At 39.9% G+C, this 18,810-nt stretch overlaps 1 protein-coding gene across 1 annotated transcript in view; it reads left to right on the forward strand.

Moving 5' to 3' along the window:
- The window catches only part of CCDC146 (coiled-coil domain containing 146), a 129,845-nt gene that overhangs the window by 90,031 nt on the left and 21,004 nt on the right, over positions 1-18,810 (forward strand). Inside the window, exons 8-13 of the mRNA XM_078060057.1 lie at positions 561-788; positions 8,790-8,976; positions 14,679-14,774; positions 15,363-15,533; positions 16,914-17,002; positions 17,092-17,256. Of these exons, the coding sequence (XP_077916183.1) occupies positions 561-788; positions 8,790-8,976; positions 14,679-14,774; positions 15,363-15,533; positions 16,914-17,002; positions 17,092-17,256 (936 nt within the window). The remainder of the gene's footprint in view (positions 1-560; positions 789-8,789; positions 8,977-14,678; positions 14,775-15,362; positions 15,534-16,913; positions 17,003-17,091; positions 17,257-18,810) is intronic.

Below are 18,810 nucleotides of genomic sequence, written 5' to 3' on the forward strand. Positions count from 1 at the left end.
TGTGGCAGCCAGCCAGAAGCCTAAAGCCCAGATGACAGCAACTCTTTACTTTGCCAACTATTCACATGGGGGAACACCCCTGAACATTCAGGGTAAATTTGGAGGCAGAAATCATGAAGGAAATTCTCAAGGTTTAGAGGAACCCAAAAAGATAAAGATAAGTGAAGATACGAAAATTCTGGAGAAACAATATGATTGCTCTGGTGAGGAGGGAAAAAAAGCAAGCATTAGTAACAGTTCTAAAAACCACATCACCACCACCAAAGTTGAGAGATTCAGGGAGGCTGGTCAGGATAAGGGTAGACCCCAGGCGATGCCGCACGGGGGGATCTGGGGAGAAAGTGAGGAGGCAGGACAAATCACTGCCCTCATTGGCACTCAGAGGAGATACACCCCAATCCCCCACCCACCTGTGATCTTCACCCCACCTTTGAATTCATCACTAGCTCTTCTGTTGCCTTTTCAGGAAGTAAAATAGGTAAAGACACCATGGGCTCAAACGTGTGTGTGTGTACACATATATGTATGTATGTGTACATGTATGTATGTATCCCCCACAGAGAAATGGAAAAGAAAAAAATCGTCTTGGAATATGAACTCAAAGAGCTAAATGACTCGCTAAAGAAAGTTGAAAACAAAATTAATTCTATAATGGAAGAGAAGGAGGATGTAATAAAGGAAGTTGAAGGCAAACGAGCCTTACTTGAAATCAAAGAACGAGAATATAACCAATTGGTCAAGCTCCTGGAATTAACCAGAGAGAATGAAGCAACTTCACTAACTGAAAGGTTAGTAGTATTTCTGTGTATCTATCATTTAAATTTTTCTTCAATTTATATTTGAGGATTCAACACATAATCTCAGTTTTATGTTGATTCAATTAAATATTTTATAGATTTTTGAATAGATTTTTACCATTAATAAAAAATATTAGGGGCGCCTGGGTGGCTCAGATGGTTAAGCATCTGCCTTCGGCTCAGGTCATGATCCCAGGGTCCTGGGATCGAGTCCCGCATCGGGCTCCCTGCTCAGCGGGAAGCCTGCTTCTCCCTCTGCCTCTCTCTCTGTCTCTTATGAATAAATAAATAAAATCTTAAAAAAAGATTTGAACCTAGAGCTATCCTTTAAAAATATATATATTAAATAAAGTATTTCCAAATATTTTTCCCAACCTTTACTCATCATTTTCCTCAATTTCCTATGACCAAATCTTAAGGACACAATGTACTGTATTTTTGTAAGTTTTTGAAATGTGCCTCTGAAAAGTGTATCACTAGAGTATGCTATTAGTTGAGGGATTTTTCCTAAAGATGAATGGTATTTTGGAGGTAATCATGACTTTTTCCTAATGGGAATAACTCTGTGGTGCAGTTCCCTGGGAAGGTGTTAATTCCTATTTTTAAATAAAATTTCAGCCTCTGAGCCTCTGTATCTGCTGAGCCGCTATTCCATTTGCGTTTTTTTTTTTTTTAATTTTTTTTATTGTTATGTTAATCCCCATACATTACATCATTGGTTTTAGATATAGTGTTCCATGATTCATTGTTTGTGCATAGCACCCAGTGCTCCATGCAGAACGTGCCCTCCTCAATACCCATCACCAGGCTAACCCATCCTCCCAACCCCCTCCCCTCTAGAACCCTCAGTTTGTTTTTCAGAGTCCATCATCTCTCATGGTTCTTCTCCCCCTCCGATTTCCCCCCCTTCATTCTTCCCCTCCTGCTACATTCTTCTTCTTTTTTTCTTTCTTAACATATATTGCATTATTTGTTTCAGAGGTACAGATCTGAGATTCAACAGTCCTGCACAATTCACAGCGCTTACCAGAACACATACCCTCCCCAGTGTCCATCACCCAGTCACCCCATCCCTCCCACCCCACCCCCCACTCCAGCAACCCTCAGTTTGTTTCCTGAGATTAAGAATTCCTCATATCAGTGAGGTCATATGATACATGTCTTTCTCTGTTTGACTTATTTCGCTCAGCATAATACCCTCCAGTTCCATCCACGTCGTTGCAAATGGCAAGATCTTATTCCTTTTGATGGCTGCATAATATTCCATTGTATATATATACCACATCTTCTTTATCCATTCATCTGTTGATGGACATCTTGGCTCTTTCCACAGTTTGGCTATTGTGGACATTGCTGCTATAAACATCGGGGTGCACGTAGCCTTTCGGGTCCCTACATTTGTATCTTTGGGGTAAATACCCAGTAGTGCAATTGCTGGATCATATGGTAGCTCTATTTTCAACTTTTTGAGGAACCTCCATACTGTTTTCCAGAGTGGCTGCACCAGCTTGCATTCCCACCAACAGTGTAGGAGGGTTCCCCTTTCTCCGCATCCCCGCCAACATCTGTCATTTCCTGACTTGTTAATTTTAGCCATTCTGACTGGTGTGAGGTGGTATCTCATTGAGGTTTTGATTTGGATTTCCCTGATGCCGAGCGATATTGAACACTTTTTCATGTGTCTGTTGGCCATTTGGATGTCTTCTTTGGAGAAATGTCTGTTCATGTCTTCTGCCCATTTCTTGATTGGATTCTTTGTTCTTTTGGTGTTGAGTTTGATGAGTTCTTTATAAATTTTGGATACTAGCCCTTTATCTGATATGTCATTTGCAAATATCTTCTCCCATTCTGTCGGTTGTCTTTTGGTTTTGTTGACTGTTTCCTTTGCTTTGCAAAAGCTTTTTATCTTGATGAAGTCCCAATAGTTCATTTTTGCCCTTGCTTCCCTTGCCTTTGGCGATGTTTCTAGGAAGAAGTTGCTGCGGCTGAGGTCGAAGAGGTTGCTGCCTGTGTTCTCCTTTAGGATTTTGATGGACTCCTGTCTCACATTGAGGTCTTTCAACCATTTGGAGTCTATTTTTGTGTGTGGTGTGAGGAAATGGTCCAGTTTCATTCTTCTGCATGTGGCTGTCCAATTTTCCCAACACCATTTGTTGAAGAGACTGTCTTTTTTCCATTGGACATTCTTTCCTGCTTTGTCGAAGATTAGTTGACCATAGAGTTGAGGGTCCATTTCTGGGCTCTCTATTCTGTTCCATTGATCTATGTGTCTGTTTTTGTGCCAGTACCATACTGTCTTGATGATGACAGCTTTGTAATAGAGCTGGAAGTCTGGAATTGTGATGCCGCCAGCTTTGCTTTTCTTTTTCAACATTCCTCTGGCTATGCGGGGTCTTTTCTGGTTCCATACAAATTTTAGGATTATTTGTTCCATTTCTTTGAAGAAAGTGGATGGTATTTTGATGGGGATTGCATTGAATGTGTAGATTGCTCTAGGTAGGATTGACATCTTCACAATATTTGTTCTTCCAATCCATGAGCATGGAACGTTTTTCCATTTCTTTGTGTCTTCCTCAATTTCTTTCATGAGTATTTTATAGTTTTCTGAGTACAGATCCTTTGCCTCTTTGGTTAGATTTATTCCTAGGTATCTTATGGTTTTGGGTGCAATTGTAAATGGGATCGACTCCTTAATTTCTCTTTCTTCTGACTTGTTGTTGGTGTATAGGAATGCCACTGACTTCTGTGCATTGATTTTATATCCTGCCACTTTACTGAATTCCTGTATGAGTTCTAGCAGTTTTGGGGTGGAGTCTTTGGGATTTTCCACATAAAGTATCATATCATCTGCAAAGAGTGAGAGTTTGACTTCTTCTTTGCCAATTTGGATGCCTTTGATTTCTTTTTGTTGTCTGATTGCTGTGGCTAGGACTTCCAGTACTATGTTGAATAGCAGTGGTGATAGTGGACATCCCTGCCGCGTTCCTGACCTTAGGGGGAAAGCTCTCAGTTTTTCCCCATTGAGAATGATATTCGCTGTAGGTTTTTCATAGATGGCTTTTATGATATTGAGGTATGTACCCTCTATCCCTATACTCTGAAGAGTTTTGATCAAGAAAGGATGCTGTACTTTGTCAAATGCTTTTTCTGCATCTATTGAGAGGATCATGTGATTCTTGTTTTTTCTTTTGTTAATGTATTGTATCACGTTGATTGATTTGCGGATGTTGAACCAACCTTGCAGCCCAGGGATAAATCCGACTTGGTCGTGGTGAATAATCCTTTTAATGTACTGTTGGATCCTATTGGCTAGTATTTTGGTGAGAATTTTTGCATCCATGTTCATCAGGGATATTGGTCTGTAATTCTCCTTTTTGATGGGGTCTTTGTCTGGTTTTGGGATCAAGGTAATGCTGGCCTCATAAAATGAGTTTGGAAGTTTTCCTTCCATTTCTATTTTTTGGAACAGTTTCAGAAGGATAGGTATTAATTCTTCTTGAAATGTTTGGTAGAATTCCCCTGGGAAGCCATCTGGCCCTGGGCTTTTGTGTTTTGGGAGATTTTTGATGACTGCTTCTATTTCCTTAGTGGTTATAGGTCTGTTCAGGTGTTCTATTTCTTCCTGGTTCAGTTTTGGTAGTTGATACATCTCTAGGAATGCATCCATTACTTCCAGGTTATCTAATTTGTTGGCATAGAGTTGCTCATAATATGTTCTTATAATTGTTTGTATTTCTTTGGTGTTGGTTGTGATTTCTCCTCTTTCATTCATGATTTTGTTGATTTGGGTCATTTCTCTTTTCTTTTTGATAAGTCTGGCCAGGGGCTTATCAATCTTGTTAATTCTTTCAAAGAACCAGCTCCTAGTTTCGTTGATCTGTTCTACTGTTCTTTTGGTTTCTATTTCATTGATTTCTGCTCTGATCTTTATTATTTCTCTTCTCCTGCTGGGTTTAGGCTTTATTTGCTGTTCTTTCTCCAGCTCCTTTAGGTGTAGGGTTAGGTTGTGTACTTGAGACCTTTCTTGTTTCTTGAGAAAGGCTTGTATTGCTATATACTTTCCTCTTAGGACTGCCTTTGCTGTATCCCAAAGATTTTGAATAGTTGTGTTTTCATTTTCATTGGTTTCCATGAATTTTTTTAATTCTTCTTTAATTTCCTGGTTGACCCATTCATTCTTCAGTAGGATGCTCTTTAGCCTCCATGTATTTGAGTTCTTTCTGATTTTCCTCTTGTGATTGAGTTCTAGTTTCAAAGCATTGTGGTCTGAAAATAGGCAGGGGATGATCCCAATCTTCTGGTACCGGTTGAGACCTGATTTATGACCTAGGATGTGATCTATTCTGGAGAATGTTCCATGGGCACTAGAGAAGAATGTGTATTCCGTTGCTTTGGGATGGAATGTTCTGAATATGTCTGTGAAGTCCATTTGGTCCAGTGTGTCATTTAAAGTCTTTATTTCCTTGTTGATCTTTTGCTTAGACGATCTGTCCATTTCAGTGAGGGGGGTGTTAAAGTCCCCCACTATTATTGTATTGTTGTCGATGTGTTTCTTTGCTTTTGTTATTAATTGCCTTATATAATTGGCTGCTCCCATGTTAGGGGCATAGATATTTACAATTGTTAGATCTTCTTGTTGGATAGACCCTTTAAGTAGGATATAGTGTCCTTCCTCATCTCTTATTACAGTCTTTGGTTTAAAATCTAATTTGTCTGATATAAGGATTGCCACCCCAGCTTTCTTTTGGTGTCCATTAGCATGGTAAATGGTTTTCCACCCCCTCACTTTCAATCTGGGGGTGTCTTTGGGTCTAAAATGAGTCTCTTGCAGACAGCATATCGATGGGTCTTGTTTTTTAATCCAATCTGATAGCCTGTGTCTTTTGATTGGGGCATTTAGCCCATTTACATTCAGGGTAACTATTGAAAGATAGGAGTTCAGTGCCATTGTATTGCCTGTAAAGTGACTGTTACTGTATATTGTTTGTGTTCCTTTCTGGTCTATGTTGCTTTTAGGCTCTCTCTTTGCTTAGAGGACCCCTTTCAATATTTGTTGTAGGGCTGGTTTCGTGTTTGCAAATTCCTTTAGTTTTTGTTTGTCCTGGAAGCTTTTTATCTCTCCTTCAATTTTCAATGACAGCCTAGCTGGATATAGTATTCTTGGCTGCATATTTTTCTCATTTAGTGCTCTGAATATGTCCTGCCAGTCCTTTCTGGCCTGCCAGGTCTCTGTGGATAAGTCTGTTGCCAATCTAATGTTTCTACCATTGTAGGTTACATATCTCTTCTCCCGAGCTGCTTTCAGGATTTTCTCTTTGTCTCTGAGACTCGTAAGTTTCACTATTAGATGTCGGGGTGTTGACCTATTTTTATTGATTTTGAGAGGGGTTCTCTGTGCTTCCTGGATTTTGATGCCTGTTTCCTTCCCCAAATTAGGGAAGTTCTCTGCTATAATTTGCTCCATTATACCTTCTGCACCTCTCTCTCTTTCTTCTTCTTCTGGGATCCCAATTATTCTAATGTTGTTTCGTCTTATGGTATCGTTTATCTCTCGAATTCTGCCCTCGTGATCCAGTAGTTGTTTATCTCTCTTTTTCTCAGCTTCTTTATTTTCCATCATTTGGTCTTCTATCTCACTGATTCTTTCTTCTGCCTCATTTATCCTAGCAGTTAGCGCCCCCATATTTGATTGCACCTCATTAATAGCCTTTTTGATTTCTACTTGGTTTGATTTTAGTTCTTTTACTTCTCCAGAAAGGGTTTCTCTAATAACTTCCATGTTTTTTTCAAGCCCAGCTAGTATCTTTAAAGTGATGATTCTGAACTCTAGATCTGACATCGTACTAATGTCCGTATTGAGTAGGTCCCTGGCAGTCGGTACTACCTCTTGTTCTTTTTGTTGAGGTGATTTTTTCCGTCTTGTCATTTTGTGCAGAGGAGAATAGATTAATGAGAGAACAAAATGCTAACAGGGTAACAACGTCCCCAGAAAATATACTCTAAACAAATCAGAAAAGACCTGAAGCAGTGGGAAAAGAAAGGGAAAGAGAGAAAAAAGAAAAGGAAAGAAAAAAAGAAAAAAGAAAAAAGAAAAAGATAAAGATAAAAACAAACAAAAGCAGAACAAAACAAAACAAAACAAAAACAGAATGTGATCAAATATGATCAGGCTGGATTATAGATCAGTGCCACACACTAGATTTTGGGTGTATTTTGGTCTGTTAAAAGAAAGTCCCTCCCAAAATTTTAAAGAAAGAAAAACTTATATATGTACAAAAATAAGGGTTGATATGATGAAGGGATGGAATATGACTGTAAAGATGGAAATTATAAAAAATTTTAAAAAAGGATTTGATAAGTTGTTTGAAAAAAGAAAGAAGAGGATTAAAAAAAAAAAAAAGAAAGAAAGAAAAAAGGGAGAGAATGTGATCAGGCAGGGGAGTAGAAAAAAACCATACACTAGAGATTTAGAGTATATTTTGATCTGTTAGAAGAAACTATCTCAAGATTTTAAAGAGAGAACAACTTATATATATATGCCAAAAATACGGGTAACTACTATGAAAGGATAGAATATGACTTTAAAAATGAAAAATAAAAGTGTTTTTTTAAAAAAGGGATTGATAAGATGTTGGTTGAAAAAGGGAAAAAGAAAAATTCAAAAAAAAAGAAAAAAGAAAAAAAGACAGTTAAAAAAAATAATTAACTTTGAAAGACTAAAGAATCATGGTAAAAAAGCCATGAATTCTATGTGCAGTGTTCCCCTAGCGCTGGAGTTCTGCCGTTCTCATTGATCGGTAAACTTGGTCTTGGCTGGCTGTTCTCGCTGATCTTCTGGGGGAGGGGCCTGTTGCCGTGGTTCCCAAATGTCTTTGCCGGAGGCAAAATTGCCCCGCCCTTGCCGGTCCGGGCTAAGTAATCCGCTCGGGTTTGCTCTCCGGAGCTTTTGTTCCCTGCAAGCTTTCCGTACAGCTTTGGAGGCGGAGAGTGAAAATGGCGGCCTCCCAGTCTCCGCCCCGGCGGAGCCGAGAACTCGGGGTCCCGCTCCTCAGTGCGCCCCCAGAGAAAAGCCGTCAGTCACTCCCGTCTCCCCGGTCTCTGGCCGCACTCCGCGCTCATCCGGCCTGTGACCGCGCCTTTCTATCTGGCACCCGACCCCGTGTGGAGTCTCCAAACCCAGCAGATCCCCGCGGTGCACTCCCGCACCTCTCCTCCCGGGGGAAGAAGGTGAGTCTCCCCGGATCTGCCGCTTGTTGGGTCCCTGCTGGAGGAGCTGTGGCCCGACTGTGCCGCGGATCACGGTTTATAGCAACCCCGAGCTGAGAGCCCGCGCCTGGGCTCCGTCTCTGCAGCCGGCTTCCCTGCTCCGATACCTGGGAGCTCTGCCGCACTCAGGCACCCCCGGTCTTTCTGTGACCCCGAGGGTCCTGAGACCACACTGTCCCGCGAGGGTTCCACCCCCCACTTCGCCACCAGAGTGACGTCCCTCAGCGGAGCAGACTTCTAAAAGTTCCGACTTTGTGCTCCGTGGCTCTATCACTTGCCAGAAGCGGCCGTCGGAGGCCCCTCCCCCACCGTCTATCCTCCCGAATGTCGCCTCGGATTCACTTCTCCGCACGTCCTACCTTCCAGAAAGTGGTCGCTTTTCTGTTCAGAGAGTTGTTGCTCTTCTTTTCTTCGATCTCCTGTTGAGTTTGTAGGTGTTCAGAATGGTTTGATCCCTATCCAGCTGAATTCCTGAGAGGAGACGAAATCCAGGTCTCCTACTCCTCCGCCATCTTGCTCCGCCCCTCCATTTGCGTTTTTTATAAGACTGTGACTCTAAATGATGCCAACTTACAAACAAAGTTGCTTTTGGCATTATTTAAAATCTGATTCTCATATGATGATAGTTCTGTATGAATATGCTGAGCATGCTGTCTTGAAAAACATGAAGGGCAGTTGATGACAAGATGACAAATCACTTTCATTTTCTCTCTTTACCTGGAACAGAGGGATCTTAGATCTCAACTTACGAAACTGTCTCATTGATAAGCAGAACTACCATGATGAACTTTCTCGTAAGCAAAGAGAAAAAGAACGAGATTTTCGAAATTTAAAAAAGATGGAGCTACTCTTAAAAGTGTCCTGGGATGCACTCACTCAAACTCAGGCACTACATCAAAGGCTTCTATTAGAGGTGGGTGCTGTACGTCACTTTTTGATTTTTCAAAATCAGTACTATCCTTTTGAAGTAAAATATTTTAAGAAGTTGTTTTTGCTATCAATAAAGAAAAGGAAATCAGAGAATGCTAATTTTAAAATGCATCAAACCCATCATAAAGGCTCTGTCTTATAATGTTTTTCAATCTCTTTTTGCGAACCCAAGGTTAGGGACACGTCTTGTTTGGATCAGGCATCAGCCTGGCCAGTGGAAGCAGTTAGGCCATCCAGTTCTGGAAGAGCTCAAGGGTTCACTACACAGCAGGACCAAGTGGACTGCTATCTTTACCAGTTGAAAGAGTCATATCCAGAATGATGTCATTGTAGACTGTAACAGTTAGGGACTAGATCAAATTATGTAAATATAGATGGTCAGTGAGCCTAGACCTCCAACTAGCTAAGGGCCATCAGAACCCAGGCTACCTGGCTAATTCTGTGCAGTATCAGGGATGTACTCCAGTCAGAGAATGCTCAAAATAGCTATTATCTTCTTAATACTGTTTTGGTTCTCTCTCTCCCACTCACGTGGCACTCCCTGTGCTAACTGACCAAGCACTGCTGAAAGGCGTAAATTCTTGAGAGGACTGCATCCTTTGGTGGAAAACAGATCAATCTCTGAGATGAAGCTGCTGGATGTATAAAAACCATACCCATTCTCTTTAGTACTGTCATGCTCTGTGACCTTATGGAGGTTCAAGACCTCTGAAATTTTAACAGGAGTTTCCAACTGTGGTAGACACTTCTGATCCTAACCTACGCCTAGTTCTCCTCTTCTTCTGGGCACATAGGAAGTGTCTACTTTCTTGCATCTTTGCAGTTGAGCAGAGTCACATGACTAGTTCTGGCCAATGGATTATGGACAGAAGTGACACATTATCTGATTGCCAGTGTGAGACCTCTAGCTCTTTTCCCTCTCCTACTGCAGTTGTAGAAGTACATGATGATATGGAAGTGCTGTAAAATGGAAGCACCCCAAATGCCGAGCCAGTAGTTGTCTTGGACAATCGCCTTGACTGGCCACAGGCTTTGGCAGAGCAAGAAATAAGTCTTCATGGTTTGGAGCCATGACAGTTGGGGATTGTTTATTTCTGTAGCATAACCTAGCTTCTCCTGACTGAAACACCAATCTTTAGCAAGGTGTGGACAAAACTGATTAGGGTTAGGAGTGTGACAAATGACTGTCCTGCGGTCAGATGGCACTCACAAACATTTTTTTTTTTTAATCTCAGTGGGGCAAAATGTGCTTTTTACACTTTTGCAAAAACAAAAAGAAGAGTTATTTATGTTTCTCTTTACCTCTAATATTTTTATTACAGTTCCAGCAGGTAGGTTAATTCTTTTATCACTGTGAAATCTCTTTAACTTTAGAAATGCTTTTTGCCTTAAAAGCTTACTTTGTCTGCTATTAGGACAATATAAGTTATACTAGCTTTTTTTGGTTAGATTTTGCATGGTATTTCCTTTTCCATCCATTCAGTTTCACTCTTTCTGTGTCCTTACTTAGATATCTTTTATATGCAGCACATACTTTTTAATATCTGGTCTGAAAATTTCTACCTTTTAGTTCTTGTATTTAGTCCAAAAACATTTAATGTGATTATGGATCTTCTTGGGCTTATTTCTACCATATTACTATTGCTTTCTCTTTGTCCCATATCTTTTATGTTCCATTTTCCCTCCTATAGTTCCTTCTTTTGGATGAATCAAACAGATGAATCGTCCTATTTCTATTTTCAGTTGTTCTATTTCCCCCATTTTAGATATGTTTTAGTTAGTTTTCCTTCTCTTTCCATTCTTTGGCCTAAAGTGGTTAGCCTAAAGATTACAACATTCATCCTTGACTTTAATTAGAGTCCATATAGATTAATAATTTACTGCTTCCCAGACAGCGCTAGAACCTTTGAAGACTTCAACTCTATTTACCTTTGCAACTCTTATGCCTTCAAACATATTTTTAAATCCAACTTTTCAAGTTATTCTTGTTAGGAGCATTGGTTTACTACAAGCTATGCCATCTTAGCCCAGGTCCTAGCACATTACAGTGGTTAAATTGGAACTTTGGGCAAACATGGACCCTGTGGCTACCTCCTTATATTTAAGAGTGGGACACTTAAAGGCTAGTTGGGAGCTGTTTCTGATGATGAGGCTTTCCACTATAAATTGACCTGGCTGGACACAAATACATAAGGAATGGCCCTGACTCAAGGGGAGACTGTAGTAGAATGCTCACAAGTTGTTCAGATTTTAATAAATAGAAGCTATTTATGTTAGGACACTTCTAGTTGTTAAATTCACAAAATAGTACCCATTGAACATAAAACTAACGGCAATGAAATGTATTAAAATCCTCTTCCTTCACTGGTTTCGTGAAAAATCTGTTTTTGCCCTAGTGCAGTTTGTTTCAGTGAGAGACTATCTTCCTCTTTGACCTGATGGCTTATAATTAGCCCAGCCACAGTCCTAGGCTGGCTGGCAGTACTTGAAAATAGTCACTCCCAGCATGAGTGAACATTTCAGCCTTGCATACGGTCCAAAAAGGAAAGAGATAAAAGGTAAGCATGAAGGGCTCCGGCTACTCTTCAGACTTCATTTCCCCCTAGAGACTGTTGTTTGATTCTCCTGTGGCTTTTGACTGTAGAGACTCCAGAAATTCAAGCCACAAACCTCATGAAAGTTTGAAATATTTTAGGAAAATATCAAAGCCTTAAAGAAACTGAGGTTCTTCTGATATCAAATAATTGGGATGTTTACTGCAACAGAATCATGTCTAACTTCTTAACTTTTATGAAAGTTACTGATGTTTGTTCATGCATTTTAAATGTCTGGAAGAACAGACACTAAACTATTAACAGAGACTCCTGAGGAGTAGTATTTGAAGTGAAGGTAGGGAGCAGATGTTTAATTTCTTACTTTACACACGTTTTTTTTTTTGTCTGGTTGCAATAAACACGTTTTTTTCCTAAGTATGAAATGCGACTCTATAAAAACCCAAACAAAGAACTAAAATAAATAAGCTTACAAAATAAAATAAAATAAAATAAAATAAGCTTACAAAATCTGCTGATATATGCAATTTGGGGCTCAAATGTAATGGTAAATATCTCAAGTCACCCCAGTATTAGAACTAGACTATAACTAGACTCAATTTGGCCAGAAGTAACAGAAATTCAATTACAGTGGCTTAAATAGGGGATTGTTTTATTCATATAATAAAAAGTCCAGAGGTGGGGCACCTGGGTGGCTCAGTCGTTAAGCGTCTGCCTTTGGCTCAGGTCATGATCCCAGGGTCCTGGGATCGAGCCCCACATTGGGCTCCCTGCTCCACGGGAAGCCTGCTTCTCCCTCTCCCACTCCCCCTGCTTGTGTTACCTCTCTCACTGTGTCTCTCTCTGTCAAATAAATAAAATCTTTAAAAAAAAAAAAGTCCAGAGGTAGGCCCAGGATCCTCTTAGCTCTTTTTTCTGTCATCCTTAACGTGTATATTTTGTTTCGAAGCTCACAAGACCTTCCATTTTTAGGCATAAGATCACACAAAAGTGGGGAAGGGAGAGAATAATAACTTGGTTGACTCTGTCTTTTTAACAGGAAAACAGTCACTGTCCCAGGAGTCTTATCCAGCAAACTTCCATTTACATTTCACTGGCCTGTCCTGGCTCATCTGGTCACTCCCAGCCAGAAAAGAGTCTGAAGAATCCTGGATATGCTGCAGCTATGAACAAACTGGAGTTTTATTAGTAAAGGCAAAGTAGAGGGTGGATATTGGCTAGGCAACCAGCAGGCTCGGCTACCAATGGCCCACCTTGTTACTTCTTCCACAAACCAAGCATCCTTAGTTCCTGTCTGAAACTTGAGGATTGGGTTTATGGAGAATTAAGAAAGGTATCAGAGAAGTAGCTAGCCAGAACTCAGAAATAATACAATATATTGCAGTATTGTTTGTAATTCAAAACACTGGACCTAAATGTCTGAGACCTGAAACCAGGAAAATTTGTTATGAGCCTTTCATTGACATGTAGCTAGTGAGTGTGCCCTCACCACATCTTCTGTAAAAACCTTGTAAGCTTCCCTGGTCCCAGTTAGCATTCCTATACAGATTTGCCTACACTTGGGAACAAAACATTTGGAGTAGCCCACTCCTGGACACCCGTGGCAGAGAAGTAGACAGGAACTGGGATGCTTGCTAGACTTCCTCTGCAATAATTAACTCTAATTTCCAGAAGAAGAAATCAAACTCTTTCTTGCTGTCTTCTTCACTCTTCCATAAAATCTTCCCTGATTATTCAAGTCTACTTTGAGCTGTCCGTTCTCTGACCTGCTCTAGCATTTATCTGTTCATCAAGATAAAAAGTCCTGTATATTGTTATATAGACTGCACAAGACCGTGTCTCATCTTTCTAATCCAGTGTGTACTTCTCAACAGCTAGGTCTCCATGGTAGGATGGAAGCCGGCCATCTTGGGCATCTGAGGGTACAGAAGACACTAGTGAAGATGCCCAGGCTCATGGATGTTGGGACATCCAAAGACATGCTTTAGCTACTTTAAAAGAGCAACACAAATCTCAGAAAGAGTCTGTTAGGTGACCTTTAAATCACTAAACAGTATGATTTTTCCTTCTTGAGACAAATTTTAACCAATATTCCACCTTGGTGCTGTCACAGGAGGAAATAAACTCTATCAGGTTGGAGTCATGTGCTTTTGGTATAAAGATCCAACTCTAAACTCGCTCTAAGTCAAGTATGTTGTCAGCACCCCAAGATAACCCTTCCTGTATTTGGATGCTGTTCCCCCCAGAAGCTGCCATGTGTTCTCCTCCTCTCTGCTCTCTTCTCCATCATGAAGAATCTGACAAGCTCATTCCTCACAAGGCAGCAAAGACTGATAGAATGAAACATTACTTTCTCCTAAGTACTTTAGCAGAGGACAAAAGCACAAGCCAATACAATAGAAATGTAATGGTGGAATTGCAGGTATTAAAAAGTTAGGAGACTTTTCTTTTTGGTAAGAACTTTCCAGCTACTCATCGAACTACTACCTAAGAGTAGCCAAGTATTCTTACTGTTATTAATAAATAGTTCCTATTTTTTTAATCTATAGGATTTCATAAATGAATTCACATTTTATAAGTATAATACATATCACTTGAACATGCATGTTTCTAAACATGCATGAGGTAGAGGAGCAGTAAAATACAGCGTTAGGATCTCGGACCCTGAGTCTAACCACCTGAGTTTGCACCTGTACCATTGAGACAAGCTGCTTAAATGTCTTTGTTCCTCCTCCTCCTCATCCGTATAATCGGAGATAATAATCCTACCTATCTCAGAGGGTTATTGTAAGGATTAAATACGACCATACATATAAGCACTTAGAACCTTTCCTGACACATTGTCAATGCCCTATAATTGTTAGCAGCTATTATTAATAAGATTCCTTTTATTTCCAAATGAAGGAGAAATATAATAATTGCAATTGGTGAATTATAGATTTTTGGCAGGTTTTTATATTTTATATTTTAGTTTACCATGATTTTATAAAGAACATTCAGCATGAAAGGCAGTTCCTAAAAATTGAGAATCATAATTTGCCCACCATTTGCAAAAGGTACACAATGGTGTTGATTACATGACATTGAAGATTTCATTCTTGTGTAAATGCCAGTTTTAAATTTTTATTTCCAGATGGAAGCTATCCCTAAAGATGATTCTGTATTATCCGAGAGAAGGAGAGAACTCCACAAGGAAGTTGAAGTGGCTAAGAGGAATCTGGCCCAACAGGTCAATGTCAACTTTCATTTAAGCTTCTATCTAAGAATGATTAATACAAAGTTGTGTTTTTAACTGTGTTCCACAAAACCTCAATAGGAGAGTCATCAAATAGAGTATGATCCTACTTAATGTGTGTCTGTTTCTTCATCTCAGAGTCCACTCAACCCCCACATTAAATTTGGGGAAAAAGGATGTGTTTGAACCAGCAAAAATTATACAAATTCATGAGATTTTAAAATAAAAGGGCTAATGATAATATAGTCAGATTAAAAATAAATAAATGCTTTATTTCACCAATGTCTAATTTTAAATTTTCAAATTTTGTTTATTCAAGCCACTGTCAAAAACATGCTTTTATGTCTTTTTTTCTTAAAGTTACTTGAAAATACAGTCTGATTAAGAAAAACTTGCATCCCATTAAACATGTTATCATATTTGCATATTCTTTTATAAAATACTTGGAGCTAAGGCAGTCAAGTTACTTTGTTTTACGCCCTAGTAAAATAAATTCTACATAGGAAATAAAAATTGTTAAGATACTGGCCCTAGTGTGTTTCTTCAAACAAATAAGTTATAATACGTTGTGTTTTTCCAAAGAAAATCCTATCAGAAGCTGAGTCCAAGTTAGTGGAACAACAACTTGCAGAAGAAAACAAGCTTTTAAAGGAGCAAGAAAACATGCGAGAGCTTGTCTTCAACCTTGTCCGTATGACTCAGATCAAAATTGATGAGAAGGAGCAAAAATCCAAGGATTTCCTGAAAGCTCAGGTGACTGCATTTTTGTAACCATCCATTAATTACCATAAGAGTTCAGGAGATCCTCAATTTTACACAGTGTCTGTTAGAAAGCTATAATTGTATCCTTCAAGTTTGACTATACAGCTTCCCCAAACAAGACTCAATCATATACTGAAAAAATGGTTTCCGGGTTCAATTAGCAATAGTCAGCAATCTAGAGGAAAAACGAACCGGGTCAATGACGATGAGCAGAGGATTCGAGCACATGACAACTTCAGTAAGAATAAGGTAGGTGTCTCCGGGGGGACAGGGCTGACTGCTGTGCAGGCCGCAGATCTCTCTGATTCCCCACCAACTCACATGCCACTATGGTTTGTCCAAGAACAAGTCAAGAGCAGTAGCGTGAGACTGCTCTCCCTCCCAAGTTCTATCAAGCCAGCATTATTTAAACCAATGCTAGGATGCCCTTAGTTACTGCTCCATCCATGATTTTACCAGGCTCCCAACAAAGTACCAGAGTTGACCCAGTGCAACATCCCAAACCAAAAGAACAATGAAACCAACGGCAAAAACGACTCTGCTGCCATGCTAACTAAAACTCTAAAACCATTTTATTCCATGAAAGGATTATGTTCAGAGATTTCCTGTTAAAAATGAATATGATATGACATATTACTAAAAGAGAATACCGGGATTTACCGTGTGACCCAGATGGTGGCTGTTTTTTTTTTTTTTAAGATTATATTTATTTGAGAGAGAGAGAGAGAAAGAGAGAGGGAGAGGAGGAGCAGAGGGAGAGAGACAAGCAGACTCAGCCCTGAACAGAGAGCCTGACGTGGGGCTCAATCCCACAACCATGAGATCATGACCCGAGCCGAAATCAAGAGTCGGACGATTAACCAATTGAGCCACCCAGATGCTCCAGATGTTGGCTGTTTCTGAGGGCAAACTTTGTTCTGAGCAAACTTTACCCGGGGTAGCATTTCTTCTCGGAAAAGCACCTTAAAAGCATGGCTTCAGTTTCTCACAAAACACCAAAAAGGGTTCCATTTGTAACATCTGTCAAAACTAACTACAAATCCTCTTCCCTCAGCTACCCTCCACAAACTCCTCACTTACCCAGCCCATCTATGCCATCCACACTCACTCTTAGGCTCTCCCAAAAGTTCCCCAAACTTCTCCTCAAAGCCAACCTATACAGGCTCTTTTCATTCTCTTTTCTCTTACTCTTTCTTGTCCTTAATTAATTCAGTTCAGCTGGCCAGTCAATTTTCCGATCTCTCCCTTACAGTTCCCCAATTACACAACTCAGCTAGGACAGGAATGAGATAGGGTGCAGCTGGGAGTATTCATATGTTGATGGTGATGGGCTTTTTATTTTTAATTTCACACATAACTTTCATATTTCAGCAAAAATATACCACCATTGTTAAGGAGATCAAAGCAAAGGATCTGGAAATCAGAATACACAAGAAGAAAAAACGTGAAATTCATCGGAGGTAAGAGAATTACATGATGATTCATCTTGTTACAGGTGGGGAAAAAATGAGTTTTATTTCACAAGTTTCAAGAACACTTGTGTTTTCAGACTCAAAGAGTTTGCTAAACTGTATGACACCATCCGAAATGAAAGAAACAAATTTGTTAACTTACTTCACAAAGCTCACCAGAAAGTAAATGAAATAAAAGAAAGACATAAGATGTCATTAAATGAACTGGAAATTTTAAGAAATAGTGCAGTTACTCAAGAAAGGTAAGTGTAATAATAACTATTGTCTTTTCAAAAGTTTCTCTTCTGATTCACTGAACTCTAAAGAGTAAAGTAGAAAATAATAGCCTTGTTTTTTTTTAAGATTTTTTTAAAATTTATTTATTTGTGAGAGAGAGAGAGAGAAGGAGCACGTACAAGTTGGGGGTAGGAGCAGAGGGAGAGGGAGAAGCAGACTCCCTGCTGAGCATGGAGCCCAATACGGGGCTCTATCCCAGGACCCTGAGATCATGACCTGAGCCGAAGGCAGACGCCTAACCAACTGAGCCAGCCAGGTGCCCCAGAAAATAATAGTCTTACAAAGCTAGAAGAGCCCTTGCTCAAAGATGCTTTACAAATGACAATCTAGGGGCACCTGGGTGGCTCAGTCGGTTAGGCGTCTGCCTTCGGCTCAGATCATGATCTCAGGGTCCGGGGATGGAGTCCCCCATCGGGCTCCCTGCTCAGCAGGGAGCTGCTTCATCCTCTGCCTACCCCTCCCTTTGCTTCTGTGCACAGATGCGTGCTCTCTCTGACAAATAAAATCTTTAAAAAAAAAAAAAAAAAGACAATCTAAGCATCTGAATGTGATTCTGTATGCTTCCACTGTTTGATAGCTATATTAAGTGAACAAAAAACTATATACTATTTATTTTCATTTACCAAGTTAGAAAAGCACAAATTTGATAATTTGCATTTAAAATTAGAAGACAATCAAATGTTTATTAACCAGCATCCCCTGGTTATGGATTTGAAGCATCTAATGTGCTTGTAGGAGACAGTATAGCAAAGTGGTTAAGAGAGGTAGCTTTCTAGACTCCGATCCCAGCCCTGCAGTCCTAGCTGCATGACCTTGGGCAAGCTACCTTACTTTTCTGGGCTCACTTTTCTTACCTATAAAAATAGTCCTTATTTAGGGCACCTGGGTGGCTCACTCAGTTAAGCGTCGGACTTCGGCACAGGTCATAACCTCAGGGTCCTGGGATTGAGCTCCTTGTGGGACTCCATGCTCTGTGCTCAGCAGAGAGTCTGCTTGTCCCCTTCTCTCTGCTCCTCCCCCTGCTCGTGGTCTCTCTCTCTCTCAAATAAAACCTTCTAAAAAAAATAGTCCTTATTTTATAGGACTTTTTATCATGAAATGAATTAATCCATGTAGACATACTCAGAAGCATCTGGCAAATTATTGTTTATTAAATTTATTATTTACAATATGGTAAGATCTATTGGACTCTCATTTATATTTAGTCCCTGATCTACTGAGTTTATACAACCTGAACTTTTTCTGGTGGCCATTATTGCCAGTTTCCTTTTATAAAGCTATACAAAATGGGCTATTGTGTGGGAAGTAGTAGAGGGGTAGGGATAGGGGGAGGGGATTGGTAGGAGTAGGAAAATCTAATTTCCAAACAGATTCTCATCCTACATGAAAGTAAAATATCACTTATAAAGGCCATGCATTCATTCAGCATTTATTGTGATGCTGTATTAAGTCAGGCACCACTTTAGGTCCAATGGACCTTATCAGATATAACCCTCTCTGCGCTCAAGAGGGGACGACAG

This window comes from Halichoerus grypus, chromosome 12 (genome assembly GCF_964656455.1).
Source record: "Halichoerus grypus chromosome 12, mHalGry1.hap1.1, whole genome shotgun sequence".
In the NCBI taxonomy this organism is placed as follows: domain Eukaryota; kingdom Metazoa; phylum Chordata; class Mammalia; order Carnivora; family Phocidae; genus Halichoerus; species Halichoerus grypus.